This window comes from Bos grunniens, chromosome 19, assembly GCF_055505025.1.
Source record: "Bos grunniens cultivar Pamir isolate PY7600 chromosome 19, Bosgru_T2T1.0, whole genome shotgun sequence".
NCBI classification, from domain to species: domain Eukaryota; kingdom Metazoa; phylum Chordata; class Mammalia; order Artiodactyla; family Bovidae; genus Bos; species Bos grunniens.
The window spans coordinates 51,755,534-51,767,557 of NC_141183.1; the positions used below are offsets into that span (position 1 = coordinate 51,755,534).

The window sequence follows — 12,024 nt, forward strand, 5'->3', positions numbered from 1 at the left end:
GAACGAAAGTGACAGGTAGAGGAACTCGATGTAAAAACCAACTCCTTCCAGGGCGCTCCACTGGCCCTCTCTGATCTGATGTATGAAATTGGTACAGAGGTGGAGTTGTTTGGCATTTGTCACACGCAGGTTGGTGCACATTCCTGATACGAGTTAATAAGAAACATGCCGGAGGTACACAAGGATGGGTCAACATCGCGTGCAGCCAGCCAGGCCGCTGGGAGAGAAGCCGCGTGTGGGCGGCGGGCTGCAGGCTCAGGTGCCCCCGCGGAGCCAAGCGCAGGGCTCGGGAGCCAGCCCAGCGGGCTTCCCGTCCCGTGCGTTTCTCAGGCTCCCCATCCGGGTCCCAGCACGAGTGCTCCTGCCACGGGCATTGTTTTCTCAGTTTTTTCCTAGTATTTGTGGGCTTGTTTTATGCTGATCATGGAAGTTATAAGAAGCATATAGAAAAGGTGTAAAGTAACAGAAGAGTCCCATATAACCCAGCTGCCCAGAGGCAACTACGGTTAATAACACTTTACATGAATCATGTAAAGTGGGTTTTTTTTTTATGATTTCTTTACATTGTTCAGTAGTACTTACTATATGGTTTTGTTTTACTTTTTAAAATACATTATTTGTTTATAGGCTGCATTGGGTGTCTGTTGCACGTGGGCTTTCTCTCGTCGCAGCTCCGGGGCTTCTCCTGTTGCAGAGTTCAGACTCCAGAGCATGCAGGCTTCGGTAGAAGCGGCACTCGGGCTTCGTTGCCCCAAGGGATGTGAGGTCTTAGCTTCCTGACCAGGGATCGAACGCATGTCGCCTGCATTGCTAGGTGGACTGCCAGAGAAGCCCCTGTGTTACTTTTGTAAGAACAATGAATTACAGTTGATCTACAGTGTTTCAGGTGTACAGCAAGGTGATTCAGATATGTGTGTTGTATACTCTTTTTCAGAGTCTTTTCCACTGTAAGTTTTTATAAGATACTGAATAGAGTTCCCTGTGCTCTACAGTAGGTCTTGTTGTCTATGTTTTATTTCTAGTAGTGTGTATCTGTTGATCTCAAATCATTTAGCATCATCTCTTACAGAATTTCTACTATTATAAACATCGTTTTTCAAGACTACCTAGTATTCTTCGGCTGCAATGAAACATAGTTTACTAACAAATCCTCTATTTTTAACGTGGCAGTGAGCATCTGTATGCATGAAGGTTGTTGGCATCTTATTTACTTGGGTTAGGTTTATGGCAGTAGCATCCCCAGGTCAGTAGTTCAGCATGTTTTTAAAAGGCTCTTTATACATATTGCCACATTGCCCTTTAGATGGTTTCTATCTATCGTGTTCCCATTTTGTTGTTGTTGTTTAGTCAGTAAGTCATATCTGACTCTTTGCAACCCTATGGGCTGTAGCCAGCCAGGCTCCTCTACCCGTGGGCTTTCCCAAGCAAGAATACTGGAGCGGGTTGCCATTTCCTTTTCCACATGATCGTCCCGACCCAGGGATCGAACCGTGTCTCCTGCATTGGCAGGCAGATTCTTTACCACTGAGCCACCAGGGAAGCCCAGTATTCCCACTAGCAACAGTCTGTCTCAGTTCATCCTTATCCATGTTGACTACAATCCTGTTTATCCATTAAAGAATTTAGGATGATGAAGCATCCTATCCCGACCCTCAGATGAGATCAGAGGATGTGAAGGACCTGACCTTGAAGCTAAGAGGCCACCTGTCCTGCTCTCCTGTGCCCCCTGCAGGCATCCTCAGAGAAGCGGGGACACACAGCCGTGTAGATGCTGTGACTCCCCATCAAAGGCTCTGGCTACGTAATGACATGGATGCACTTCGGTTTCATGATGGAGTTGACCAGACTAGGAGCTGATATGGCTGTTTTCCCCTCCCCACCCAGTATCTTCCTCAAGCTGCTTGTCTTCTGGCTTATAAGGGCCCCCACTCACTTTCTAAGCATTTCACAGATCCCACCATCCTTCCAAAGAGCTGCTCACATAGCTTCCAGGTCGTCCGCTGTGTTGGAGTGGCCCGGTGGCCCTGTGCAGTTACGCAAAGCACTCTTTCATGTACTGTCCACATTTATTTATTTCTGGCCGCACTGGGTCTTCATTGCTCAGGCTTTCTCTCCTGGTGGTATACAGGTTTCTCATCCAGTGGCTTCTGTTACAGCTCTCAGGCTCTAGAGCACAGGCTCAATAGTGATATCGCTCAGAAGCTTAGTTGCTTCTTGGCATGTGGGATCAACCAGGACCAAGGATCGAACCCGTGTCCCCTACTTTGGCAGGCGGATTCTAACCTCTGGACCACCAGGGAAGGCCTTTCGTGTCCTACCTGGTCAGATGCTCATGACAGCCCTGGAAGGCAGATATTCATTTCCCTGTTTTATAGGTGTAGTATTATCCTAAGTCTGCCATAACAAATTACTACAAATTTGGTGAGTTAAAACAACAGAAATTTATTCTTTCATATTTCTGGGGCCAGAAGTTCAAAATCAAGGTGTTGGCAGCATTGCACTCCCACCGAAGTTTCCGTGGGAGAATCCTTCCTTGCTTCTTCCAGGCAAGACTGCTTTACGGGGGTGGTTGTTTGATTAATGGAACTGGTTCACAGAAAATGAGGGCTTCCCTGGTAGCTGAGCTGGTAAAGAATCCACCTGCAATGCAGGAGACCCCAGTTCAATTCCTGGGTTAGGAAGATCTGCTAGAGAAGGGATAGGCTACCCACTTCAGTATTCTGGCCTGGAGAATTCCATGGACTGTATAGTCCATGGGGTCGCAGAGTTGGACACAACTGAGTGACTTTCACTTTTTCACAGAAAATGAAATTTGGTGCCCTTGGATACCCTAGGCACCTCAAACATCATTTCACCATTACTCTGTTAATGCATTACTATGAATTACATTGAAGATATTAGCAGACCCCTTAAATGAGGGTCACTCGTTTATTCTCCATGTGGTAAATGGGGAAGCTAAGGCCTAGAGTAAGTAGAAAAGCCAATGGGAGAATTCCAGTTACAGCCTGGATGTCTGGATTTGTCATCTATATTTTAAAGTATGAGTTGTGATCAAACATTGCAGTTGGGCAAGTAGTTGTCAGAATGACTATTTTTTTTTCCTATTCACTAATGTATTTATCTGTTTATTTTAAAGCTTTTTATTTTGTATTGGAATATAGCAGATTAACAATGTTGTGATAGTTTCAGGTGGACAGCAGAGGGACTCAGCCATACATATACATGTGTCCGTTCTCCCCCAAACTCCCCTCCCCTGCAGACCGCCACACAGCATTGAACAGAGTTCCCTGTGCTATATTGTAGGACCTCGTTGGCCATCCATTTCAAATATAGCATTGAGTACATGTCCATCCCGAGCTTCCTAATCATCCCTTCCCACCTCCCTTACCCACTGGCAACCACAAGTTCCTTCTCCAAGTCTGTGTGTCTGTTTCTGTTTTGTAAATAAGTTCATTTGTATCGTTGCTTTTAACTCCTCTATTTTACGTTACAAAGAAATTGTTGGTATCTCAGTTACTGTTGAACTCCTCTTCCCTGGGTCAGGTGCCTTTGACATGTTGGCCCCTCACAGCTGTCCGTTCATGGACCTCTGATGAGCGGTGTATAGTCCCTTCCTGCTCGTGGCCCTGAGGGCCCGTGAGGACACATCTGGACGCACCCCCGGCTTTCAGCATCAGCCTAGGTGTTTCTGTGCTTTGTTGGTACCTTTCCCTTCTCTTCCTAAGTTCACTTCTAAACTGGAGAAGTAGAGCCTTTAGAAATGACTTAACTCCCAAATCTGAGCCTCACAGCCAAATGGATGACTGTGGAACACAGGTAGTACCCGGCCACAAGTTTGGTGAACATTCGATAATCTGAGTCCACAAGATTGCTCTGTACTCCATCGGTGGATGTGGGTTACAGCTAGCTTGGAAGTGACCTGGAGGATTGAGAGGGACAGGTGGGGTCCTCCTCTGCCCTCAGCCTCCCTTCCCCATGTCTGTTAGCCATGGCATAGCGCATGCTGACATAGTGAAACATGCCTGCGGCCACACCTAATAGCCAGGAAGCTAATATCCGCACCCCATGCTTATGTGATAGCACCTGTCGTGTAGAGAAAGCACCAGTCTGGAGCTCAGTTTGGAGAGCAGGCTGGGAGACTCTCCAGTGGCTGGTCTCATCATGCCTGGGATCATCTCTGAGTTATCATGGGTGTCATGATCATCACACGCTCTCATCCCGAGGGCTTGTGTCTTGAAGAGCATTGTTTAATGACAAGTTTACTCTTGGTACCAGGCCTCCCAGGTGGCTGGAAATCAGATCAGCAGGGTCTCATGAAAGTCCAAAGCGGAGGCTGAGCCACGGTCTCCTAAATAGCGAGGGTGTGATTAGACAGTATCAGCTCCGAGGACATCCCAGCTCCCCCATGCTGCCTCACCCACTGGTCTTCCCTGCCCCTCGACAGTGGTGCACAAAAGAGCACATGTGCCCCCAGCCTCCCCAGGACCTTGCTGGCTCACCAGCTGTCATTGGCAGGCCTTTAATGGGCGTGTGAAACCCCAGAACCTGACCTGTTTCTCCTCTGGGGAGACAGTGTAACACAGGATGCCCAGTCGGGATGAAGGATTCAGGTGGCTCACCTGTACGAGCCTGACTCTCTGTTACCATCCAAGGCAGATTGTTTTGGTTCCTCCAGTTCCCAGAATCTGGGCTCTAAAATAAGTGCACAGAAGACGGTAGGAACTGATACTGCAGCATTTTCTGGTCACTTACTTAGCTTTTTCCTTCCTCTAATTTTAGCTTCTTTTTCTGCCTACCTCCATCTCTCCCCTCACCATGCTGGCCCGAGAGGTATAATCTCTGGGACAATACGCCCAAAGGGTATATTGACTCCAGAGCGACTGTCAAATTTCTCAGATGGTTGTAATCAGTCAATAAACATGTTCTGAGCAAGCGCAATACACAAAGCCCGGTGTTTATTACAGACTTGTGGCTTCTGGAGGAATCCATGCCCTCAAGCAGCTTCTAAACTAGGTTGAAGGGCAGATCGTGTGAATCGTGTCAGGCAGCGTGGGAAAGACGCCATGAAACCGAGCTCATTAACCTGGGAATCTGAGGATGGGCTACAGGGGCATCCGTCAGTACCCCAGAATGGCCTGTATCATTTCCTGTTTGCCAACACACACACTTGGGGGGTGGTAAGTTTATCTCTTTCACCAACTTCACCCCAACAGGTAAAGAACTTTGTAGACAATCAAACTTTGTGGAAGAGCGCTCCTGATTTCGATTATCATTATAACAAGATTTTGTTGCGCCAATGGGACTTAAACTGAATCTTAGAAATATTCCAGGAAGAGTAGGGTGGGAGGTGGGCCTGATGGAAGGGGCTCCCAGGAAGTATCAGGGAAAACTGTCACTCTCAGGACCGGTGACCTTCAGTTGTCTCACCACTCTCAGTCTCAGTAAAATGCACATCTGTGAAATGGTGATCACAGCTGCTTCCCCGAGCTTTGTGGGCCTTTTTTTTTTTTTTGGCTCGCTTTGTATCCCCACCCCTCAGCACAGTGCTTGACTCATATCACAGTGGACACTAATCCATATTTAATGAACGTGTGAGTTCACCAAAATAATCAACGTGAGAGGGCTTGGTAAACAGCAGAGGGTTGCTTCAGCTAAAGATCTGAGTTGCTAAGTATGTGCATTTTGTGCTTTGCAAGCAGCCTGTGCTAAGTGTCTTCTCCCCCTTGAAACTGACCCTTCCCCCCTGTAATGGGGCTCGAAGGGCCAGCCCATCTGATGGAGTGTCTGTGGGCTGGCCAGATGAATGATGGCAGCGTTGACCACGCTGACAAGATATGCAGTTGCTTAAGAGCCCAGAGGTGACCTCACTCTCCCCAGGGCTTGGCCTCTCAACCCAGCGCCTGCTGACGCACGCACACACCTGCAGCCCTTCTCTCGCTCCAGGACGAGGAGACCTCGTGAGCTCCTTTGCTGCCCTCATCTGCACTGAAAGGGTGGAAGGATGGGCAGGAAGGGGCATTGCTGAGCCTCTCTGGGACTCCTCCTCACCCACTAAGTACATCCTCTCCGTGGCCTCTCAGGACAGTAGAAATGATTGGGTGCTCCTTTGCTGAACACTTGCATGGGTAGGGGATCCCTGGTAGCTCAGCTGGTAAAGAATCTGCCTGCAATGTGGGAGACCTGGGTTGGGAAGATCCTCTGGAGAAGGAAATGGCTTCCCACTCCAGTATTCTTGCCTGAAAAATTCCATGGACAGAGGCGCCTGGAGGGCTACAGTCCATGGGGTCACAAAGAGTCAGACACGGCTGAGTGACTGATACTTCACTTCCCTTTTGTATCCCCAGCCTCCCACCCGCTGCTTCCTCACAGCGCCCCTGCTGAGAGAGAGCAGACTGGATCTCCTGTCAATTTTTCTTTTCTCCTGTGTGCCATTCAACAGACAGGATGGCTCCTCAGCATAATCGTGATTTGTTTGTTGTTCAGTCGCTCAGTCGTGTCTGATTCTTTGTGACCCACCCCATGGACTGCAGCATGTCAGGCCTCCCTGACCTTCACCATCTCCCAGAGTTTGCTCAAACTCATCTCCATTGAGTCGATGATGCTATCCAACCATCTCATCCTCTGTCATCCCCTTCTCCTCTTGCCCTCAATCTGTCCCAGCATCAGGGTCTTTTCCAGTGAGTTGGCTCTTCCCATCAAGTGGCCAAAGTATTGGAGCTTCAGCTTCAGCATCAGCCCTCCCAATGAATATTCAGGGTCAGTTTCCTTTAGGATTGACTGGTTTGATCTCCTTGAAGTCTAAGGGACTCGAGAGTCTTCTCCAGCACCACAGTGTGAAGGAGTCAATTCAAGGCGCTCAGCCTTCTTTATGGTCCAACACTCACATCTGTACATGACTACTGGGAAAACCATAGCTTTGACTAGACGGACCTTTGTCAGCAAAGTGATGTCTCTACTTTTTAATACACTGTCTAGGTTTGTTATAGCTTTAATCATGATACTCCGAGAAACTTGGGCAGGTTGGGAATGGGAAGCATGTTTAAAAGGCCATGGATGAAGGTGACAGGAGTTCCCAGAACAAGTTAAGAAAGACAGGGGTGATTTCTCCCTAGAACAGTTCTCCAGGGCAGATGCAGCTGATAGAATGAGCTAGCTAAGGACCAGCAGCCTGTGTTCCAGATCTGTCACTCGGAGACCCTGAGCCGCCCTGAATCTCTCTGAGCTTTCAGCTCCTCTTCCATATGCTGGAGTGGTGCCTGTCGTGCCTCTCAGGATCGTCGTGATAGTCACCATCTATGATGATGCTTCCCATGGTGCAGACTTGTTATTCACATATACACGCGCATACCCCTTATGTGCAGAGAGCTCACCATATGCCATTTATCTAACGCACACCCTGCAACACCCCTGTGAGACTGTATTGGTTTTCCACTTTTATGGATGAGGAGTCAGAGGCCCAGAAAGATAATTGGCTTGCCCAGAGCCAGTACACACACAGCTCCTCTGTGTTGGGGCCTGTATCTCTGCTTCCATTCTCCACTATAACACTAACTCCTGATCTTTTTCTCCTGTATCCTGTCACTTTGTCCCTTAAAATATTACAGACTCCTCTGGCCTTGACCCTCTGTCACGGCTGTTTTGTTGTCTTCCTGATTTGGCTTCTGATATTCCTCCCGGTCCTGCTCTCAGCTTACCTGCCCTGACTTCCGAACACAGTCCATACAGACCTTAACTGAGCACCTTTCTCAAGGCAGGCACTGTGCTCTTGCAAAGTGAGAAAAGGAGCGATGATTCTCTTTCCTTTCCCTGGCTCTGGGACACCTCTCTCCATTAAAAAAAGAAGAAGAAGCTGCTGCCTCAGCCCTGAGTGCACAGGGCAGAGGAGTGTGCACATGTATTATTGTTAATCTTCTCTTCTGTAAATTACTAGGCATAGACGTCCCAGGCAGACCCTTCAGGGAAACAGTGGCGCTGTAGCTCTTGATCTTGTCAACTAAGAGTGGGGCAGTGCTGGAGGAGAGCTGGCAGGAACCGCACTTAATCTCTCCCCTCCTTTGACACAGGGCAAAGTGTTACTAGCTCCACTTCAGAAATGGAAAAGGGACATGCACGGACCTGCCTCTCCCCACTTAGTGAGTGGACAGTGGAATCGCCAGTCCGCTGGGTGTCATCAGTCTTTGCGTGTCCTTGGGGACTGGGCACCTTTGAGTCATGGTTGATGCTGATACTGAATGTGGGCTCCAGGGCAGGATGAGCACAGCCCAGGCCTCTTGGGGGGCTGACACTCTGAGCACTCCAGGCCCATCACCTGACCCTGCCCGATGGAGAGAGGATGTGGTGCGGGGCAGGTCCCTGTTCCCAGGTGCCACCCAGCAAGCTGATCTCCAGCAACCCCCGCCCCAGGTGGGCCTCTTCCTGGGGAGATACATTTATAGACGCTGCCCATTCCTCCGGCACCAGGGATCTACCCTCCAACTAGGCAAGAGATAAATCAAAGCCAAACTTGGCTGATGACATTCAGGAGCCAAAAGTGACCCCAGCCACACATAGAAATCCCAGCGGACTGGCCAAGGGCCTTTGTCTGGTCAGGAGAGCCCAGGATTATCTGGCCCTCTTTGCTGATGTATGGAGTCACCGGCTGTCGGAGTGTTTACGAATGGTTATCACCTCGATGCTTGGGCCGTTATCAGAGGCAGGGCCGCCTGCCGGGGCTGGGGCTCGCACCCTCTCTATTACCACCTGTCATTGGCAGAGAGTGTGTGCTGACGCTGCCCAGTCCAGACTGCCGAGGGAAGATAGTTTCTGACGGCTGATCAAAGAGGAGAAGCAAGGCCCGATAAAAAGAGTGTGTGTTGGTGTGCTTTTAACTTGGGGAAACATTGGCATTTGCATTTTTTCCCCATCTTCCTGGTGCTGGCAGGAACCAAGCCCAATAAATGTGGTGGATTCATTACCTAATCACTGGGGAAAGGGTATGTGCTTAAAGTAACAGAGCATGACTGTAATCTCCTTCCAAGAGAGAGCGGCTGAAATAAGCTTCACAGAAGACTTGCTGTATAATAAAGTCGAATCATTTAAAGGTAGCCTTTGAAGTGATCTTGCATGTAAAGTCTAAGCTTGGCGTTCAGCAGAGCGCCGTGTACTCTTTGGAACTGGGGTGCAGCTTCCGATGGAGGAAAGGTCTTTGTAGAAGATGCTGTCACCCAGCCCTCCTGCTGCCGCCCCCCCAGATGGTGCCCCAGTGATGCGCATGTCCTGGGGAAGTCTGTGCAGTGGAGGAGAATGAGGTGTAGACCGAACTGTCAGGGCATCCAAGTCCTTGAACCAAACCGGCCCACAAACCTGCTGTTGGATCTTGGGACATAACTTTTCTGAGCTTCAGATGTGAGACGAGGACGTTTGGTACAGATTAGAGGCTATAGTGGCTTTGAAAGCATTTTTTTTTTTAAATGTGAACTCGGTAAGCCCTTTTAAAAATGAAGCTTTAGGGGAAGCCCTGTTGCATTAACAGAGTCAAGTAGGGTAGTTTTGCTTGAACCTGGGCAAGAATTCTGCTGCCCTTGACCTCCAGCCTGAAGTAGTCCCTGAATACTTCAGGGGAACCCTATAGATCCTCTGAAAACAGTTCAAGGAATTCCCTAGCAGTTCAGTGCTTAGGACTCTTTTTTATGTTTTCACTGCTGAGGGCCCAGGTTCGATCCCTAGTCAGGGAATAAAGATCTTACAGGCCACTCAATAGGAAAAACGAAAACAGTTCAAAAACTACTAACCCCACATCGTGGAAATCTCCATGCCCTGAGCTGGTGGCATGAGCCGTCTCGTTCTGCCCCGTGCATCCATGTTTCATGGTGTTCCTTCCTCCGGCCTCGGGAAGGGCTGAAACAGGCCCCGGGCGGGGGCGGGGAGGTGGCGGTGGGCCAGCGGCGAGCACAGCCTGCCCTCTCTGCAAGGTGACTCAGGTCGGATGTCCCCGTGTGTGCTGCAGGTACCTTCGACCGGAGCGTGACCCTGCTGGAGGTGTGCGGGAGCTGGCCAGAGGGCTTTGGGCTGCGGCACATGGCCTCCATGGAGCACACCGAGGAGGGCCTGCGGGAGCGGCTGGCCGACGCCATGGCTGAGTCCCCGAGCCGGGACGTGGTGGGACCCGGAACAGGTAAAGGTGGGCTCGCACTCCTAGCCTGACTTGGTTGTGAGCGGCGCCTGTGAGTGTGGGGCTTCTCTGCTGGGAGAGGGTGCGTGTGTTTGTCTTAACCCACCGTGTTTCTCTAGTTAACACTCTGGTTGCCATCCATTCTGGAAGCTCTGGTATTGGGAAACCCAGTGCAGAGGGGAGTTCCTATGGAACCGACCCCTGCTCCATGGGCTGCTGCCTACAGACTTGCTGTGGTTCCGCCACTGTGCTGTACAGGCGGTGCCCTGAAGGACAGCCTTCTCCAGGGAAAGGGACCGCCTTGCCCACTAAGGTTTCAGCAGCCCTTGGGCGACGAACGCTAAGGCAGCGCACTTAGCGCTCTGCCCTGCTGCAGGCTTTAGAGATTGGCGAGTGTCGGTGGGTCCTGCAAGCCCCGAGGGGCAAGGATGAAGCAGACAGGCTTGGTGTGACCACACCCCACCCCTGCCAGACAGCTCTTTCTTATGCTGCCTTTGGCCTTGGTACTGCTGTCTGCCACTGAATCCAGCGGTTGGGGACTAGGGCAGTTTCTTGCATCCTTAGATGATTGGGTGAGCCCTGCCCCAGGCAAGCAGCTGTAAGCACACACACACACACACACACACACACATATGCACTTAGGAAAGCCATAACCCTTCCATCTCTACAGAATTACAATCCAGCCTGCCTCTCCTTTTTTCAAAAGCTCCTCCTAGACATCTGTGTTGTGAGTGAGGGCTGTAGCTCAGTGTTTATGTCCGAGGAGGACCACCCGACAGGCGTCTTCTCGGTGTTCTGAGGTCACCAGGGGATGGAGCACAGATCCTCAGATCCTGGCTGCAGGTCTTCCTGCTCTTGCCTGCCTGACTCCTCTCAAGCCTGTTGTCCTTCACCGTGAACCGCTCGTCCCCACTCCATGCGCCTCCTTGGAGAGAGGATCCCAGGGAGGAGAAACGGACACGCCTGGACAGGAAGCAGGACCAGCAAGACAGAGTCAAAGCATTTTTGGCAGAACTCAGAACGCCTAACACTATGACGCAGTCCCGATTCCCTGTGGAACCTCTAGGCCTTTTAGATATTTGGGTTTAGTGGTTAAGTTTTCCCTCTCTTCTTTCCCATCCCATTCAGTTCCTCTGTTTCTGTCCTAAGAGGATAGAGACATATTGTCCTCAACTCTATCTCCACAGCATTAGCTTCATGCCTGCCCATAGCGCTCATGTGATAATTGGCAAACGAACAGAATAGCAAGAGAGGGAGTTGGCTAGAGATGGAGAGGTGCCTTATCCAGCCACGGGAGACCGCCGTCTCTGAGGACCAGCCCCGCCTCCCCCTGCTCCATGCCTCCTTCTTCCCTGGAAAGGAAGATGCAGGCCTTGGAAGCTGCAACCAACCGTGTTCTAGCCTTGAATCCCACACACACAGGCACACCACCTCTCAGCCCTCCTTGTAAAACCCTCCAACTTGTGAATGGCAGGTCATCACACCATTGTTCTCCCACCTGGACCTGGAGATGAAGAGCAGAGCCATTATCAGGGGACTTGAACCCGTGTGGCTTCCCTGGTGGCTCAGATGGTAAAGGATATGCCCGCAGTGCAGGAGACCTGGGTTTGATCCCTGGGTTGGGAAGATCCCCTGGAAGAGGGAATCACTACCCATTCCAATATTCTTGCCTGGAGAATCCCATGGGCAGAGGAGCCTGGCGGGCTACTGTCCATGGAATCGCAGAGTCAGACACGACTGGGGGACTAACACTTACTAACCCCATTTTGCTCAGAAGCTGGCCTACAGGAAGAAAAGCTTTTCCCTTCATGAGCCTCACTTGCAGCCCAGCTTTCCCCTGTACCCCTGGGGCCCCGTCCAGCACCGCTCACACC

At 50.5% G+C, this 12,024-nt stretch overlaps 1 protein-coding gene across 35 annotated transcripts in view; it reads left to right on the top strand.

The window, feature by feature from the left end:
• The window catches only part of BCAS3 (BCAS3 microtubule associated cell migration factor), a 591,361-nt gene that overhangs the window by 557,537 nt on the left and 21,800 nt on the right, over positions 1-12,024 (top strand). For 20 of the 35 annotated variants that reach the window (XM_086360537.1, XM_086360527.1, XM_086360524.1 and 17 more), the window contains one exon: positions 9,986-10,153. In XM_086360537.1, coding sequence (XP_086216663.1) covers positions 9,986-10,153 — 168 coding nt within the window. Of the gene's footprint in view, positions 1-9,985; positions 10,160-12,024 lie in introns of all 35 variants that reach the window. The other 15 variants (XM_086360515.1, XM_086360531.1, XM_086360509.1 and 12 more) reach the window with 1 other exon arrangement.